The 18,910-nt window shown below is 43.8% G+C and overlaps 1 protein-coding gene across 2 annotated transcripts in view; it reads right to left on the bottom strand.

Moving 5' to 3' along the window:
* Window positions 1-2,907: 2,907 nt before the first annotated feature.
* MTMR7 (myotubularin related protein 7) overlaps window positions 2,908-18,910 on the bottom strand; it is a 57,156-nt gene continuing 41,153 nt past the window's right edge. For both annotated transcript variants that reach the window (XM_044454776.1, XM_044454775.1), the window contains exons 8-14: window positions 16,464-16,573; window positions 14,502-14,627; window positions 13,007-13,056; window positions 11,028-11,228; window positions 9,559-9,690; window positions 4,743-4,869; window positions 2,908-3,357 (exon numbers count right to left, since the gene is read on the bottom strand). In XM_044454776.1, coding sequence (XP_044310711.1) covers window positions 2,995-3,357; window positions 4,743-4,869; window positions 9,559-9,690; window positions 11,028-11,228; window positions 13,007-13,056; window positions 14,502-14,627; window positions 16,464-16,573 — 1,109 coding nt within the window. In that variant the 3' untranslated portion in view covers window positions 2,908-2,994. The remainder of the gene's footprint in view (window positions 3,358-4,742; window positions 4,870-9,558; window positions 9,691-11,027; window positions 11,229-13,006; window positions 13,057-14,501; window positions 14,628-16,463; window positions 16,574-18,910) is intronic.

The raw sequence follows: 18,910 nt of genomic DNA, 5'->3' as shown, positions 1-18,910 counted from the left end.
ACATCAGAGGTCTAGAATAGGCTGCATGAATTTCACTATGTGTATTCTAGGTTTCTGAAATACAAAGTAATAATAGTACATTTGCATAAATAGAACGGCCAGTTTTTACCCTCAAATCATCCATTCATATTTCACATAGAATTATGCACAATACATTGTGTTCTCCCGCTTCAAAGTTTTTGCATCATTTTCTTCCCTCTGGAAAGAAAACATTTTCTTCCATTGAGAGTGTACGTTGATATTTTGGGCAGGCTGTACATGAGTCCCCTGCTATTAGATTCACAGGCTTGCTTTGGCAAAGGCAGTAAATGTACGAGGAAGGGGGAGCATTCTAGCATCTCCCCCCCCCCACCATACACATACACACTTGCCTTGGGCAGACTGTCTTGACCTTGGGCTCAGCTTCAGTATTCATCACCTCTAGCATATAAATGTTTCTGAGCACCCAGTTCTTTAACTGCACACAGCATATTTATTATACAGGTTAGCTCTTGCAACCTGTGGCTGGGCTCATTTGCTTCAGTAGCATGCTCTGCCTTAATTTTAGCTCTTGCTTTGCACAATGCAACCAGGGTCTGGCTTACATTATGTGTTTTTAATAGGTACCGGTATGATTATGGGGAGTTAGAACGACGTAATGGTTCAGAAAGCATGTGTGATAACTGTACAGCTAAGACAAAACATTTTCTAAGGGCTTAGGTTTCCCCACCCCTAAACTCTACAGAATTCCAGGGTTCAGGAGGGGAGAGTTATGCCAGTTTGAACATCAGCTCCTTTAACTTTAAAAAATGGAATACATATCTTTATGGTATCACAGATACCTCCCCCCAATCAAACCATAAGTACATCAAATATTTTCCTTATGGTCAATTCCATGCTAACTGCTGGATGTGGTATAATCGTTTCCCCTGGGTGCATGCTGATATAAAATGCCTCCCTGGTATAAAATTGTCCCAGGCAATATGTCCTTCTTGACCACTTGCTGTGCCATCTTCTAGATCTTTGGAGACTGCTAGCTTAGGACAGGCAAGCAAGACTTCTTCAGCTTAACATCCTGAGTTAGCTTAGGACACTAATGTAGGCCCATGGTTTGTGATGGGGCACTGATGCTATAATTGATACTCCCCATCTGAACTGGTTATCTGCAGCAAGAAAGAGGCTTCTAATTGGGCTATAAATTACATGGAAAAATTATTAACAAGATTTTCTAACAGACCTTGGATTTACTAAGTTTCTTATAAAAGGAACCTCTGTCTGTGAAAATGCACCTCATGAGTTAATTTGGTTCAAGGCAAGCATCTCTACTCAATATAATTTAGGTACTCTCATACTAAAGTATAGTCATACTAGATATCCCTTTAAGCTACACTTTAGTGTAACCTTCTGAAAATACCAGTTTTTTGTTATATTGAGAATGAAATACAGACAGACTAAACCGGCCATTGGACAACTGATCAATTACTGCAAGATGATGCTATCTTTGGGGGAAGGGTGTATCTTCAACACTCAGGTAGTCTTACAGAAATAAAGGCTCATTGTAAAAAGTCCAGTGGGCATTTTTTCAGCCCAACTCCTGTGATTTGTGATGCCCTGGACAACTTGTATAGACAAAAGGAAAACCACTACTTGCCACACAAGGTAGTAAAGAATCTTCCTGATCAAAGCCTAAAGAAGCATTGCACTTCACTTGGAGTCTCAGTGTCTATGCCACAGACTTGAATTGATCTAAATGGGTATCAGCCTATGCTGACAATGGATTGAATCCAGTTAGTCCTTCTTAGAGTAGACCTATTGAAGAAGAGTTAACGAACATCGATGACAACCCAGTGATTATGATGATGGATCATTTCCAAATGCTGTCCTTCCACTGATAAAAGGCATTTAGTTGGTGTCTCAAGAGGGAGCAATCAGCCGCAGCAGTATCCTGCATAACCTTTCTTCCTCTGCCAAATGGTCCACCCAACCTTACAAAAAAGATTTGGAGAGGCACAGGAAAGGGGGAGAAATTACCTCTTGCCTGAAAACCACCTTCCCTCACGGGAGAAGCATTAATTGGAAATGAACCACTAGGAAAAAATGTGAGTCAACTTCATATTTGAGTTCAGCTTGACCTTCTACCTCTGCCTTTTCTACCCTGTCATTTTGAGCTACCTGTTTTCTGTCAACTCAGTGTTTGTAAGACCATAACAAATAAGATTAGGTGGTTTGGTTTTTTATTTTGGCCCATCTGAACTCCGGAAAAACAACAATGGCTTAGATAAAAAGGAAGTCATTGAAGGTTGCTAGGCAGTCACCAGTAATTGTAGGAAAAAGGAGCACGTCTAAAGTTCAAAAAGGTTAACCAAGGTATATAACCAAAGTAAGATATCTGGAGTTTCAAAGGAAAATGAATACAAGTGCTGAGTGAAGGACATTTTGCAAGTTAGTGATTTTTTTTTGCAAACTCATAAGGAAAAATAAGTTCACTGAAGCACGCTGGTTCTTCCAGTACAACACTGGCAAAGATCGAATCCTTCAATTATTTTTCTTAGGCAGGAATTCTATACCTACCACTGGGAGTAAGCTGGATTCAATGGGACTTTTGAGTTGGCATCTATAGGGTGACACCTTAAGTTCACTGTAGGTTTATTCAGGCACACAATTAGAATAAAGCAAGCAAGGGAGGGTGCCAATGTGCTGCCTATAGTTTGTTTGTTTTTTGGCATCATTTATATAAACATCTTTTTTGTGGCTTCTTCCAGCATCTACTATGGCCTACAGACAAAGCACTAATCAATAATTCTAAGCTAAATATAAAGCATTCATTCTGTATGGCTCTGAAAAGTAATAATGGATGAAATACTTAAAATACACACCCTCTTTAAATATGAAAGATGCTTCCCATTTTACATTCTGGCTTACAGCTGTGTTACATCTGGACTTGTGAAATGTGCAACCCCCCCTTCTTTGGACTTTTTGAAATACAGTCTGATCACCTGCTAGCTAGCAGTCCTTTCAGACAGTGAGACAGACAGCTTCATCTGAATCACGGTCTTTGGTGCTATCCTTTCTGGGCAGGCACCTTCCTCCATTCGGAGACTGACAACTCATATCCTCCACGCCTGATTCCTGGTCACTGTTGGCAGAAAGATCTGGATCTGAGCTTTTCAGGTTGTCTTGTGTCAGGATCAGGGCTGAATCTTCATCTCCCTGAGAAGGACTCCGGGAAGGAAATGATTCCAGATTGCCAGTATAATCCTGCGGGGTATTGGCTATGCTTTCGTTAGAGGTAGAATGTCCAAATCCATTGCTTCCATTTTGTCGTTTTGTCTTTGTCTCACCATGATTTAATTGCACTTTTGTAAGCTTTGCCAGTCTCTGAAAGATGAGAAAGAAGAGTTTGTCCCATTCTTTTTTATTTTCATTTTTATTTCCCAAGTAAGATAGAAACTGACCAACCAAGGGATATTACACAAATATATCTTAATTTCAACATCTAATATGTTCACAAAAAAGCAAACATTTCTTCTCTGCTATCCACAGTTAAATCAGCTTAATTAAGATATGTAAACAAACTGATCTAATTTATCAAACTAATTGTAAATAACATGGCATTAAATTAAAGCTGACTAATACTATTTTTACAAGTTCTGTTTTCTCAAATACTAATTACATTGCTTCTAATAAGCTTTCCATTTTTCATTGAATTCTTCTTTGGCAGGTCTTCTGTTTATATATAATTGGTTAGTTTTGCCATTGTTGCATACTCAGCTAGCTTATTTTTCCAAACAGTCTTCTGCTTTCCACTTTGATGCAACTGAATTCTTCCTTCATCTAACCATATTAACATCTGAGTAGGACTTAGTGCCAAGGGGTCAGAACCTCTGACATGGCTTATGGGGGTGATGCAAGCGCTGTAGGCCAGATGCAGGGCCTCCACACAATCTGCCCTGCCACTACTGGGAGCTGGAGAGAAAGGAAGGCTGCTGTTAGAAGTATCCTAACAGCAGGTTCCCCTTGCTCTGCATTGCCTTTCTCAAGGAAGACCTACTCACAGCAAAGCTGAAGCAGCTCCTCACATGAAATGACTTGGATCAGATCAACAAGAGGGAAGTAGTGAAGCTGGTCTCCCTTGGGGACTTAGAGAAGACTGCCTGCTTGTGAATTTTCCAGGCAGAATGGCCTCTTTTACACTTGAGAAAACATGTTTTGATGTTTCCACTTTTGGAAGGCTCTGTTTTGCCTTCAGAAGGACATCCCTGTTCCAAGTCTTCATATTTTTGCCTTATGAAGGAGGTGAAAAACTATTAGAAGAACATGATCAAAAGGGAGAAAAATACCTCTTCTTTCTTTCTTTTTCACCTCTTTCTATGGTTTTTATCACGCTTCAGAAATAGTTTTGTACATGTCTATACAGAAGTAAGTCCCACTGAGTTCAATGGGGCTTGCTCCCAAGTAAGTAGGTATATGATAACATTCTCGACTACTGCCATTGGTCATGCACCTCAAAGAAGGAGAAAAATAAACTCCACAAAATGTTACCACGGTTAAAGTTCCCAGTCTAGAAAACGAGACCAGTATGACACAGATGTGAATCGATGCCCACGTAATCGGTGCATAAATGGGCTCTGCTGAATTGGATGGATGGATCTATTGATAGAGGGGACAACAGCCATAGCTACCCAGGGCCACTTAGATAGGCATCATCAGAGCTGGATCAAGGTAGGGCAACAGAATGACTTCATCAAACCAAGAACCTGTACCTCCTCAAGAACCACCAGTTCTTCCTCTAACTGCTGTGTCTCCTCCTTCACCGCCATGAGGTAGTCAATAACAGACTGCCGAGGATGCAACCCTTTCTCAAAGCGGTTGTACATTCCACTCCAGAACCTGGAACATAAAACAGGCCATAAGAGGGGCTGTAGCTCAGCGGCGGTGTGTGTGCTTTTCAGGCAGGAAGTCCCAGGTTCAACCCCAGACATATTTGGGTAGGCAAGGAAAGAAACCCCGAGGAGTCACAGGTGGTCCAAGTGTCTGACTCAGTATGAGGCCGCTTCCTGTGATCCTAAGAATAAAGACGCAAGATCGACACTACACTCCTATACAAATCAAACTAGTAGTAAGTGCTGCTGACCAGGTTCACACCGCACAGCAGCACATCATGGGAAACTACTCAAGAAGGAGCTGCAAGAAGCAGGTGGCCTTAACATCTCCCCTTTCTGGACTAGCTGGAAATTTGGGAAGTGTCCCACAGGTGGAGGACCCTGAAAAGAACCAGTTCAGTACTTAAAACCCAAAAGCTCACCTTGGTAAGGGAGAGAGATACAGTCCACAACCCCTTTGGTGTTCTTAGATTCATTTTTTCCCTGCCATCTCTTCAGAATGTAAACTACAATGCATTCTTGCCTCCTTATTCAGTTACAATTTGACAGGTGTGATTGACAAGGCAATAGACAAGGTGAGGCTGAATATATCGGAAAGGCAAAAGAACTCATGCAACTCTGATTTTGGCTAAAAACATAATAGCAACAATATTTTTTAAAATAAAAGATGCACACACATTTCAGGAGCCAAAACATTAAAAAAAAAACCAACACAGCCCTCATTGTGCTTTTCTGAGTCTCCAGAAAAGAAGAAAACAAAACCACAATGAATGACAAAGGGGCACAATTGGAGCATGGCTGGGTGGGAGAATGCAAGCTGTATGGTAAGAGATCCTAGGATGCTGGAGTGGGGAAGGGACCCTGGAAGAACCAGGGCAGGGGGAAACGGAGGAGGACAACCATGGTGAACCTGCTGGTTCTGAGAGCAACCTAACCGTGGAGCCGATTCACAGGGTGGGCTGCTGTGTCATGCAACCTTATCCACTGAGTTCAATGGGCAAATGCCTAGACAAGGGCTTTAGGATTTGTTAGGACCAGTTTACCACACAAAAATTTAAACTGGCATCTGAAAATTTTTGCTCAGATTTTGCTTATATTTTGAGAGCACTTTTTTCATGGAAGGGTGAAAAAGCACTGACTTCAACCTCTTCTGAAGAAAGTTATTGCTCCCTTGGATGAGGGCATGTGCTTGTAAACAAAATGCTGTGTTCTATCAGAGTCTTGCTGACATGATGTACACATGGATCCCCTCCACCTTCAAGAGCTGACCATTTCTTTAGCGGAGGCCCACCAACAAGCATATTCATATACTTTGTAGGGGCCCCTCTATTGAAATAACAAGACAGTGCATGATAAGAGTTTCATGCATGGGTCAGGGCCCAATCTGATTTATGATGCAAATATTCCCAAAAAATGCATGTGTAATATTTGGACAATTTCTGTGCAATTGCTAAGTATCCTAGCTTGCTCTACATTCTGGGTGTTACTGAAGTAGGAAGTCAGTTCTTACTCAGCTCTTCAGGGCTGGAAACTGCAACCCTGACCCAGCATACAGGCAGCTGTTAAGCGATGCTTGCTTGCTTGCTTGCTTGCTGAAAGCACAAGGGCAAGAGAGGTGTATCCATGTACAAAGCAGTTCTTGGCTGGAAGTCGCATGAGAAACATTTCACATCTCACAGCAAGCAGGCATGTGATCACTGCAGCGGTTGGAGCTGTCAACTGAGCTGTGTGACTACTCTGGTTTTCTCTCTTGGCACAGATCAGTTCCCCATTAAGCTTGCAAATAAATTGCAGCAAACTGGGGTGAATTCTAAGGGAGGTTGTGGAAAATCTGAATGTGACAGAGCTGCCTAGCTGATTGCTGAATTCCTCCGGTTACATGTGGAGTGAGTCAATTTGTGTACACATAAGCAGCTCAGCAGCTGGGTTAAGTAACAGTAAGCATGGATTCAGAAGGGAGCTCTCTTGAAGGAGCTTGACACGCTAATTTAAGAGGCTTTTTAACATGAAATTCTAAGGATAGCACTCAGGAAACTTCCCCTCCCAGTGTCTCAAATCATTCATACCTCACTGTCATTTTCAAAAGGCAGTACTTGCCTGAAAACCTTTTGTTAAAAGCCCATTTCCTTACCAAGGAAAAAGAAAATAATAATAAACAACAAAAACTTCATTCCTATGGAGAAAGCTAATAAGAAAAGAATTTCTAACATAATTTTCACCATTTGCCTCTATTTATTCGTAACAATATTGTTTCAAATTAACAATAATATATATCTTAACTATATTATTGTTATAGTATGCAATAAAATGTTATGGGAGGAGTAAATAGCCATTAATATACTGCTAATGAATTTAGGGACTCGATGCCATGTTTTGGTGTATTTCTTTATTAATTAGAATATTTTAAAGTCACCTTTGAGGGCACATGGCCATGAGAAAAATGTCATCAGATAATATTATATAAAACATAGCATTATATACATTCATCAAACTAAAACCATACCCCTTAAATGAGCAGTAGTAACTAATCCAAACCACAGTAACTCATAGAATGTGCTCTGATTTATTTATTTATTTATTTATTAGTTCTAGAAGTCCTCTTAAAAAGCAAGAAACAATGGGGCCACAAGCAAGGGGCTGCCAAGGAACAAGATTGGTCCCTGCTCTTCCTCAGTTTAGTATCTCTATTTAACTGCCTATAGCATATCACGATTACAGTCAGGCTGGGCCTTCTCCCATCAGGTCTCTGACCTTGCTATGTGGAATGGAAAGCTCTGCCAGGGGTTTCTCCTTGCATTGGCTGGAAGGATCCTGCAGGCTTCCTGACTGCACTGAGAGCTGTTCTCACATTTAAGGGAGCATGAGTAGCAATCCCCAGCAGACTTCACCATTCCACACAGCAAGGCTGGGGAACCTGGTAGGCAGGGAGGAGCACAGAGGGAAGAGGGCAGGGCCAGTACGGGCATCCCTCTCCCCAGTTGCAGCCATCACACGTTCAGGGGAATGTGTAAAGAGGGCTTGCAAATGTTGCAATTCCACAAATGCACAGAAAAGGCAAAGACTTTTATACTGATCACAGAATTCAGCCTCTTCACAGTCTTATCTTCCTGTGACTTGGGCTGGTGGGAAGGAGAGGATGCCAAAGCATTCTCCAGCTCCCCATGATACAATTGCAGCTGAAATTGCCTATGGCAGCAGCGAAGCACCAGATTGGGGGGGGGGGGGTGGAGGGCACGCCAAAGCTGTCCAGCACAGGTCAGAGGGCCTCACTCAACCCATGGGCTCTGCACCCTTAACAAGAAGAACAGGTCTTATCAGAGAGAACCAAGATGGTTTCTGCAAAAGGGAAGTGCTGACTCAGTCACCACTCAGAGATCTTTGAGACGTCAAGAAGTGTGACTGGGACTGGCAAAGGTGCATGTGGAGGAAGTGGAGCTGCCATGATTAATATGCACCCTTGCTCCGGGGTTGCTGTGTCATGTGAACCTGGCAAGTGTGGGTTCAGCAAGCCATCGTCTCTTTTGGGATTATGCAAGTGTTGCTTAAGCCTTGCAAAACCCCTGGATGGCCAGGTTTGGATGTCATGGGAGCCCTCAAGTGGCGATAAGAGAAGCAAGCTGGAGCCCCCGAGGAGCGGTGGCATTGGATGCCTAGCTGAACCTGCTCATTGGATGCTTTCAAAAGACCAAGTCCCTCTGCCCAGGGCTCCTCAGTTAGGTTAACTGGGCAAGAGAGGAGGGGAGAGGTTCTCTTATGCCTAAACTGATTAAAGAACAGGAAGTAGAGCATAGGAATAAGCAGTCAGCTCTCACAAGGGAGGGAAGTCAGAAGTGAGCTCCTCCAGAAAGATGTACTGGGACTGGTATCTTCAACTTCTTAATAGATAACCTAAAGTTAGAGGTGGACTTTAAGGTAGCCATGCTTGTTGACAGCAGCAGATGTTCAGAATGGTCAGGACAAAACAAAACAAAAGATTGTGAATTGTTCCAAATGGATCTTTCCAAGCTAGAGGAATGGACAATAAAATGACCGACTTAATTGCCATTAAATGAAGGGACTGTCCAGGCCTGTTTCAACTGGACCACAGTCCACCTCCCACCACCACCAATATGGAGCAAAAGTGGTCCAGTGAAAAAGAAGAGGTGATGGAGACAGGAGCCCCAGGGAAACATCCGGGCCTTCTCTAGTTGGATTCTCACCCCTACCAGGGCTAATTGACATCAGCTCCCAGTAGGAGTGAGGGAGACAGGAAAAGGTTAAAGGGAGCACCTAGTTAGATTGCATCCTCATCCCCACTGGGAGATGAGAAGGGATTCAAGGTCATTCTACAAGCTCTGCTGATAGCTATTTATTTTTTTCCTCTTCCCTCCCCACCCCCATTTCCTCTTGTGTCAGATCTTTTTTGCTGGTAAGATGTTCTGTGGGCCTCTTTTGGCAAAAGGGGAGAGAAAAATACTTTAAATAAAATAAACACCTGTCCATTCTAAATGTAATTTCTTTGAGAATTGGCCCCAGTATTATTTTTGTGAATAATCCAGTAGCATAACACAATTTCTACATGAGTCATGACTATACATCTAAATCGAATGTGATTACCATATTTGTTCAGATCCTGGAATGAAACAAAGAATAAGCAATGGCATTTTGTCCCAGCGTTTTCCACTGCAGGAAATACAATGTCAGGAATGTCACTTACTTGTAGATAAAATGGCAGGGAGCTGACTGTGGGTGCAGGGTCCTATTATGGTCTTCCCTGTACAAAGGATTCACATAATCAGCACGGTTCTTCCACAAGTGAGCCCAAAGTGAATATGTCCGTTCCTGAATCCTGGGAGGTGTAAAAGACAGTTGCGTGAATTACACTGCATTCACCTTCAGCTCAAAGTCTCATTGTGCAGGTGGGTTAATCAGGTAGATCTATCTTTAGAAAGGCAGTAATTTAAATGTTCTGGATTGGGTACCCTTTGCTCTAAAGAGAGAGTGAACTTCCTCCATTCTGAATAGGGAAAAGCGTGCTGGTAAATTCAGCTTCAAATAAAAGCCAATAAATAGATTTAATGGCACACAAGAGTTTTGAATGTCAGGCTCCGTCTGTCTCCATCACCTGTTGCACCCTTAAACAGTGCTTGTGGATGCAGAGACAGCACCAAAGACATGGGAACGTTGGACCACCAGACCTCTAGAGGGGACTGAGCCCTCTTCCCTTCGCTTTGTGTTCTATTTACTTTGTGGTCCATAGTGGACCTTGCCATGTCCTGCTGCGATGCTGCCACAAACCGTTTTTTCTGCCGCTTTCATACGGCAAGAGTGACATCTAGGACTTCTTGTCATATTTAAACATTTTAAACATGAGCTCTCCTTTGTAACAGCCACATAAGTGAAAGATTCATCAGGTAGAACAAAGAATCAACTGGAAAAGTACCGAGATGTATGAGATGACACAGGGGATCATTTGGTTGGACAGAAGGCAGTGAAAGCAAGTGTGTGAGATGAGCGATGGAGTCAGCAGAGGGTAGACTTGAACCTGAGTTAGAGAATTTGGTGGGATCAGAGGTTGAAAGAGATAGAGAGGGAGAGAAATTGTATGTGAAAAGGCTGGTAATAAGTTTTTAACAAGCAGAACTAGTGAAGTTAAGTTAGGTTATTAGGTAGAACCATGATGTATCAGTATGTATTAAATGACAACTTGTTCCAGATGTTCCAAAAATAAATACATGTTTATTGTTTTAACCACTGGGTCTGTGTAAATTCTAAGGCTAGTGTATCTCAGCCCATAAACTGGCTTGGAACAAAAGAGCCAGATACCTTAAAGAAGAAGGAATGTCCTGCTGCCCTTAGAAAATCAGGCGGTGTGGGACAGTAGGGGAGCTGAACCAGCTGAGTATCTGATCCAGTGGGGACATGGCCTTGTAGAGGACACTTAGGTACATTGGCTGCATGTCATTTCGACTGCCATGGCCATCACCCTCACATCAGCATCCAGAGAACTGGCATGGCTGAAAAGTCTCTGCGTGTCTTCTCCAAACGAACAGCTTCCAGGGGTTCTCAGCGGTAAGCCAAGGTTATTAAACAAACTGAGGGCTATAGTGAGATGGAGAAACCTTTGGTCTGTAAAGTGGCGAATGGCATTTTGAGTATAAAGATCAACAGGCAAGACTGCCTTACTTCAGCTCTTGTCTTTCCTTCTGACTGTTGCACAAGAAATTTCCAAACTGGCAGGAATATATATGATGCTGTATGTGGATCAGGAACCTTTCGTTGAATTCAAAGGCACAAGGGAATTGTTCCATAAGCTGCCAAACACACTCAATGAACTGATCAATAACTGGAGATATCTCCTTTGGGTCTCCATCCAAATTGCCGTACCTAAACCAAACCCAGAAAATAAGTTACTTCATTACATGTGATCTCTTTAAACTAAGCTGAGTGAGCATCATGGCAAATCTAGTCCTAAACTTCAGTGTAAGACGTTGGTGTTTTCATTAAAGATTGCTTTGGCATTATTGTTCCCAGTGCCTGAGAGCTAAGATCAAGTGTGAGGTTTGCCATGTGGCATATACAGGACAGTCAGCCAGGCACTGCATAGTTAATATCTCAATATAACACAGACACATGAAATCAGGAAAAAGTCTGGAATGTATATTTAAGAGATTCTAACTAACTTTATTATTGGGAGGAATTAAACTAAGTCTAAACTTGCATAGAGGTGTATCCCTAGCCAGAAGTGCGACTTCTAGATCGAGAGAGGTATTACTACCACTCTATATGACTCTGGTGCACCCGCAACTGGACTATTGTGCTCAGTTTTGGGCCCCTCATTACAGGAAGGCTATAGCCAGGTTAGAGTCAGTGCAGCGTAGGGCCACAAGGTTGGTGACCGGTTTGCAGGGGATGCCGTATGAGGCGAGACTTGAGGGAACTGGGTCTCTTTAGCCTGAAGAGGAGGAGACTCAGGGGGGATCTGTTGGCAACATATGGGTATGTGAGGGGATGCCACACAGAGGTGGGTAGAGACCTGTTGTTCCCTGCAGAGGAAGGCAGGACGTGCTCCAACGGAGCAAAGCTCAGGGAACCAAGGTTCCATTTAGGTGCCAAGAAGCACTTCCTGACAGGTAGGACCCCAGGGGTATGGAATGGGCTTCCACAAGGAGGTGGTTGAGGCCCCATTGGTGAGGGTGTTCAAAGATAGGCTGGACATGCACATGGTGGGCATGTCATGAGAGGACCAGGAGACCCCTTCTGACTCACTCTGTTTCTGTTTCTGTAATGATGAGGTGAGCTTGAAACAAAATCCATTAAAACGAAATTCTATCTTAATTCTAATTAGACTGCATCAGATAATGGGACCCAAGCCTTCTTCATCAGTGCCCTCTCTCTTAAGCATCTGAGGACAGTGCCATACATCTCATGGAAGCTGGAGCTTAGACACTGCAGTGAGCATACAACAACATCCAAGCTTCCTGGACAGATTCCTCTTTTCCCTGCAGCTTCCTAGTATCTATTCTTTGAAAGATCTGAAGTTGAGGAACCCTCCCAAAAAGCTGGATGCTGCAGGAGGAAATGGAATGCTGGCCCCAAATCCACTCCTGCCAGCAAGAGCCTCCCTTCCCTTAGAATTCCTTCTGGAATTCCACTGAAAGGCAACTCAGGACCCGAGGCAATAGATGTACCCAATGGATACATTAAAAAGCAGGCATGAAAAGATAGAACCTCATTAGACCATAGCTTGAAGCAAATGGTGGCTTCTTGTGGACCGCAGTCTCACTGAAAGTCCAATAGTTCCTGCTGCCAACAGAGCTCACTCCAAAATGTTTCAAAATGCCACACAGTCATGTCATCCCATGTGCTCTGCCACACTGGGCCGTGGAGGCACCATGCAACAGGAGACCATGGTGTTTCTGCAGGCACGGAAGCCGCAGCTGCTGTGGCCATGCACAGAGTACTTCTTTCATGAACTTGGACTGTCCCTACATTGCCATTGCACAATTGCAAGATGCCTTTGCTGGCACAACAGTTCACTCATTATAGAGGAGATGCAGCTCAGGGAAAGAACAGTCTATGTGGAAAGCACAGTTCCTGTTCCACTCAGTCCTGACTAACTGGATGGCAGCTCATAAGACTGACATATATCAAACCATGCTTACCTGTGATTGAATTTATGACCAAATGAAACCCAGTCTTTATCAATCAATACCTAGAATAAGAAAGGGGTGCATAAGTAGCATCCAAGGAAGCGGGCATGAATTTTTAAGGAAGCAGAAGATCATCTTTTCTGTTGGCCTAAAGCAGCCTTCCACCTCCCTGCATTCCCAAAATATTTCAAAAACCTGCAATACCTATTTATTTAGAGGTGACAGTGGAAGAGAGTTTATGTTCTGGGAAGAAGTGCCGTATCAACCCCAAGCTACAGTATGTTCTCTTCAAAACTACTATCTGCCTCTCCTACGTGCTTGCGCAAGGGTTACAGTAATGGCTTGCTAAACGTTTGGCTGGATTTCCTTGGACTTCAAATTGATTCACGGCAACTGCTCTCATTTCACTCTTCCCGGCCTGCATCCTTTCTCAAACTGTGTACATGTCTACTAGGCATAAATATTAACCCTAAATGTAAGGACAGATTTCCAAAATAACCTCCCAGCCAATCTGAGGGTTGTTTCTCTTGTGTGCTGTCAAAGGAGAAAATGTCTCTTGCTGCCTAATCATTCCTGCTTAGAGGGGGAGAGTAAAGAATATGACCAATGCATCCCAGATCTATGCAGTTGCTTGAAGAGGCAGGCAAGCTTGGGCCCTCCAGAGTTCTGGATTAGAATTCTCAAATTCCCCGACCATTTCTACACTGCCAGAGGCTGATGGGAGCTGTAGTCCAGCAATTCTGGCAGGTACTTTCTTGCCTATCCCAGAATACCTCAGGGCACAGTTTAATGCCCTCTGAACCAGCGGCATTTTTGGCTGCCCGGATTTAGTGCCTGGATGGAGGGGGAGGAGGCTGGGACACCAACAGGAATTGATAAACTTTGACAGCTTCACCTTCTCTGCTTTCCTGCTCCTATTCCCTCCCTTTTCATGTTCCCTGATGCCCAACTGCAACTTCAGGGTGGCAGCAAGTGCAGTTCTTTCCACACTGCAGGTGAAGGGGATGGACAGAGGCTCAGCCTTCCTAAGCCGAGCTCTGAGGTTGCAGGACCTCACTGCCAGGGCTCTAAACCATCCTATGGCATCAGATTGTGCCCTTAAATAGCTTCAACAGACAGAAAGGGGAAAACCACTTAAACCCACTTCTGCCCTTTGGCGTGAAGTTCCCTCCTATCCCCACTATTCTAAAAGCTGGATGGGCCAGTATTTGGGTTTCCCATAAAACTAGAAGGCCCATAGATCCGGGATGTGTTAAAGGCTCTCCCCTCCTTGCCAGAATCAAGGGCAAGAGGAAACAACAGCTGCTGCTCCAGTGTGAGGGCTAAGCTGGGAAGCCGGAGTTTACTGCCAAGGTAGACCAAGTGACACAATGCTGCATGCAGATCTGCCAGCACAGAAGGAAAGAGAATGATCCATTATTTATACCTCCTTAAGCACAGAAACATCGCCATCCAGTGAACAGTCAAGCACATCACGTCCTTTTCTCTGTAAGGCAAGCATGCTTACCATAAATCCTTTCATGGTTCTGTAATACGGATCCAGTAACAGGCTCGCTACAGAGCACACCTGAGCTGTCCGGTCCCATCCATCTGAGCAGTGAACAAGGACGCTCACTCCTTCTTCAGCAACAGCCTAAAACACAGAGGAGGTGGAAGAGACGTCTCTGACAGTGGATCAAAACGCCAATGCTCCCTAGAAGTTTGGAGAAGAAAAGCTGCAGGATGGGATACACCAGAATGGTACATCCACTCTGAAGAATGACTTGCTCTGACTTGGGGGAAAGGCCATAGCCCGGTGGAAAACACATACCTTGCATCAGCCTTCTCCAACTTACTGCTCTTCTCCAATCATCCATGAACGGGCCATGGACTGGCGGTCCAGTCACATCTGGAAAGCAGCCGGCTGGAGAAGACTGCTTGCATGCAAAGACAGGTTCAGTCCCTGGTATCTCCATGTAGTGTGGGAAAGATCCCCGTAAGAAACCCTGGAGACCCTCTGCCAGTCAGTGTTGACAGTACTAAGCAAGATGGACTAATGGATTGGCTCAGGGTAAGGCAGCCTCCTACTTTCCTATGTTAAACTACACAGAACACTCAAAGGCAATCATAATATCATAAATTAATTGCTTGCTTGCTTGCATTTATTCACTGCCCCATAAAAAGGATTTCTCTAGGGCTTGTACCTTAATGATCAAATGCAAATGCAATCCCAATAAAATCAATAATATCAAACTATTACACATGCCAACACAACATCATATGCAGCATCACTTTGCAAGCACCAGGATATAAAGCACAAAAATGCTAGAATGTTAAAACAACAACTCTGTGGGAGCAATTCTATGGTCCCTGGGAGAGCATCCCAAAGACCATAGGGCAGCTCAGAATTCCTCCTCCAAAGCCTTAAGCACTTCTTTGACCTTGGAAAAGGGCATTGAATAGGGGTGATTTCCCCCTGCTCCTTGCAGCTTCCTCACCTGAGTCACAGCTCTGGTGTTGGGTGAGACAGCAAATAAGAAGGATGGGGGCATGGACTGGAGATGCTGAAGATCCAGAATATCTGGAAGCCTCCCAGCTCCTCTCCCTGTCCCTCCCTTTTCCATGACTCCAGTGAGAAAGGAGGAAAGAGCAGTAACAATTGTGTCTGCTGCTCTTTTTGCTCCCAATGACTGGCAAGACACGCATATTCAGAGCACTCCAACATTAGACTGCTATTTCAGAAAACACAGGACTGATCTCTAAAAGATGATGAAACATTTAAAGGCCTGGGGGATCACAAAAGGCTTAGCCTGATGCCAGAAGCATTGCAGTGTGGGTGCCAGGCAAGCTTCCAGCAAGAGAACATTCGAGAGCTGAGGGGGGAAATGCTTTCTCTTTTACTGTCTGAGCTTCAGAAGGGAGCACTTGAAGAAGGGTTCTCTGGATTACCCCAAGCTTCCTTTGATAGAACTTTGTCCATGAGGGAAAGCCTGTTCTGGGGGACCAGTGTGGGAGATACCATGCAATTTTCTTTTGTCGTCTTGGTTTGGTCACCTCAGGCTTGTGAAGACACAACACACATTAATCTTCTGTGGTGTCGCTCTCTGCATCCCACCGTTGTCCTTTGCTCTCATGCCTGTGCTTCAGTTCTAGCTACAGTGTTCCTTTCTGACAATCCACATGAGCACATATGAAATATAAGAAGCAAACTTGGATGCTGGGAGGGTGCAGTGAGGAACAGGTACTTCAGGTGTGTGAGAGCATGGTAGCCTGAAGGGACCCATGCCGCGATTTGTTTGAGTAACCCTGCTCCACAACATGCCTGTTGTCACACAGCAATGGCACCCCTTTCTCCAGAGCACAACTGATTTGGGCCATATTTTTCTTCTCTATAATGCATAATGTAGCAGTGAGCTGCAGTACAATCAGGCTTCCTTGTACCTGGAATCCACACTTTTCCAGTTTTTCTGCAAAGAACCTCATGCTGTACCTTTGCAATAAAGATGCCCGCATCCATGATGGCTTTGATATGTTTTAGCCAGCCTGAATTCTCCAGCCCCCAGAGGAAGTCACTCATCGAAGGAGATCTTAGCTCACAAACTGTAAAATAAACCAGTTTAGTAATTTAAAAAACTTCATTTACTAAGTTTTATAGATCCAGTATGACAACATAGTTCCACAGCGAACCTTTGCTGCTTCTCACAACATTGTAAAGCACAGCGCTTTTAAATGGAGCCAGCTAACGCCTTCAGGAGCAAACTGCAAATTATCACCAAACATTCATAACTTTTTAATGAAAAATAATCTAAGGAGGACAAAATCTTAAGTGACGGAATGACCTAGTTCTGGGAAGAGCTGCTTACCCCTTTACACTTACTGGCTGAGTGCATGAGCTCCATGTTTCAATCCCCAGCTTGCTTAGCTCAAGACACGATCATATCATTCACCTAGAGATGCTTATCCCTGTTTATCCCAAAGGCCATCCTCAAAATGGCATTGCACAAAACTGTCCCCATGATGATGCACTGCTGACAGCAAGAAATTTGTTAAGTGATTAATGTATCCCTGCAGATGGGAGTGCAGGCAATTAGCATCTGGATCAGATCTGAGATGGGCTGCCTCTTGTTTGGAAAGCACAGATGAAGCCAAATGAGAGCTTTTGCTCCCATATCAAAAACCAATATTTGCTCTTCACTTTACTGAGCAAAGTCCATAACGTCCTAAATTGCTGGCCTACGTCATCTGTGCAGCAAGCGATGATAGCCACTGACCAGGGGTTCAGCAAGGTGAGGAATTAAATCTCTAAGCAAATGTTCCATCAGACCCGCCCCCCACCCTCCAGCACCTCCGGATCTGCACATCAGCACCAGAAAACCTCTATCCATGGAAAGATTTCTCAGGGAGGAGAATGTGGGACAGATCTAGCTGTAAGGACGTGATGGGTGAGAGGAACAACGTACATCTCCTGCAAGCTGCAACTCACAAAATAACCTTATTTCTTTCTCTTCCAGGAGAAGGGAGTGGGGGTAGGGGGGAAATCAGGGGTAGAGATCCAGCCCTGTTAAGTAGAACACTCACACCTGTGCTAAGTTGCAAATTCTCATACTCAAACCCCACATTCTGTGCAGACAAACTCTCTTCCCCAACCTATTTTTGATAGCATAGGAACTCTGTTATACTTGGAAGAAGGGAGACTGTAGGCAGGAGAAAATATTTTGCCTTAAAGTAGGCAGGGTCCACCCCACCCAAGAACCTGATCTTAAAAAAAGGAAGAAGTGGACATCCTCCTAGTCTTTCCCCCAAAAGGAATGTTGGTGGGTTCACCAAGGTGAGCACATCACTTGATGACTGCCAGATCTGTTTGAATGGGCTATCCCAGATCTGACACATCTGGTGTTGTATCTTTTTACATTCCCTAAGGCACATGTGGAATAAATTCACATTGCCAGTCATCAAAGGATCCGCATGGTCAAAACCATAGCATCAAATGGCTACTTGCATATGTGAAGAGGCAATCACAGACAAAAGCCAAAAGAGAGCTTTTCATTTCACCTGAAAATGCAATGTTTTCAGTAGAGTGAGTTCACACATGTACATATGTGTTCACTCATTGAGTGTGACATGCGTGGTAAGCCCAAGTTGGGAGAAACCAACCAAGAGGTGTACACACTCATCTGAGTCAGCCCAAAGGCCCTTTTACACATTACATCGTTTAAACAAGGCAAATCTCTGTCTGTCTGTCTGTCTGTCTGTCTGTCTGTCTGTCTGTCGCTCCATCTCCATATTACTGTAACCTGGCAAAAGCGCATCTATGGCTCATGAGTCCATGGTGGAACCAGACAGATGTATTATTCCTTTTCACAAGACAGTTCCATTAAAACCACCTCAACCTTTTTTAACACTATAGAATAGTGATAGGCTAAATAAATCACTACAGATATGGGAGGGTCTTGTAGGAATTGTGCTCTATTTAAAATGTACCACTTCCAGATATGCATAACTGGAAATATTACCATGGTACTGCACTAATATACACATCAACATGGAAATTAGGTCCCACTGATGTGAGTGTCAAGGAGGAATGATAATTCAGTGGCAGAGTACATGCAGAGCACTAATTAAATAATCTCAGAAAACAACACTGGGAATGATTTATGTGTGAGTCTTTCACAGCTACAACCTGTTAAAGTTGACAGTCCTGGATGAGCAGGCTGACTCAGTTTAAGAAAACTCCTTATATTGTTAATGGAACACAGCTTCCATAAAATTGTGCTTTAAAACTAAATTCTTAAGACAGCCTTCCTCAGCTCTGAGCTCTCCAGATAGGTTGGGCTACAACTCTCAGAATTCTTCGTCTTGCATACCAAACCATTTGGAGGATGCCAGGTTGGGGAAAGCTACCTTAAGACTTTGACACCACAGTCTTAACTTTGCCGA

The sequence above is a fragment of the Varanus komodoensis genome, unplaced genomic scaffold, assembly GCF_004798865.1.
Source record: "Varanus komodoensis strain SLA01 unplaced genomic scaffold, ASM479886v1 scaffold8, whole genome shotgun sequence".
In the NCBI taxonomy this organism is placed as follows: domain Eukaryota; kingdom Metazoa; phylum Chordata; class Lepidosauria; order Squamata; family Varanidae; genus Varanus; species Varanus komodoensis.
The sequence above is the reverse complement of the archived record's forward strand: the minus strand, read 5'-3'. Positions and strand labels throughout refer to the sequence as shown.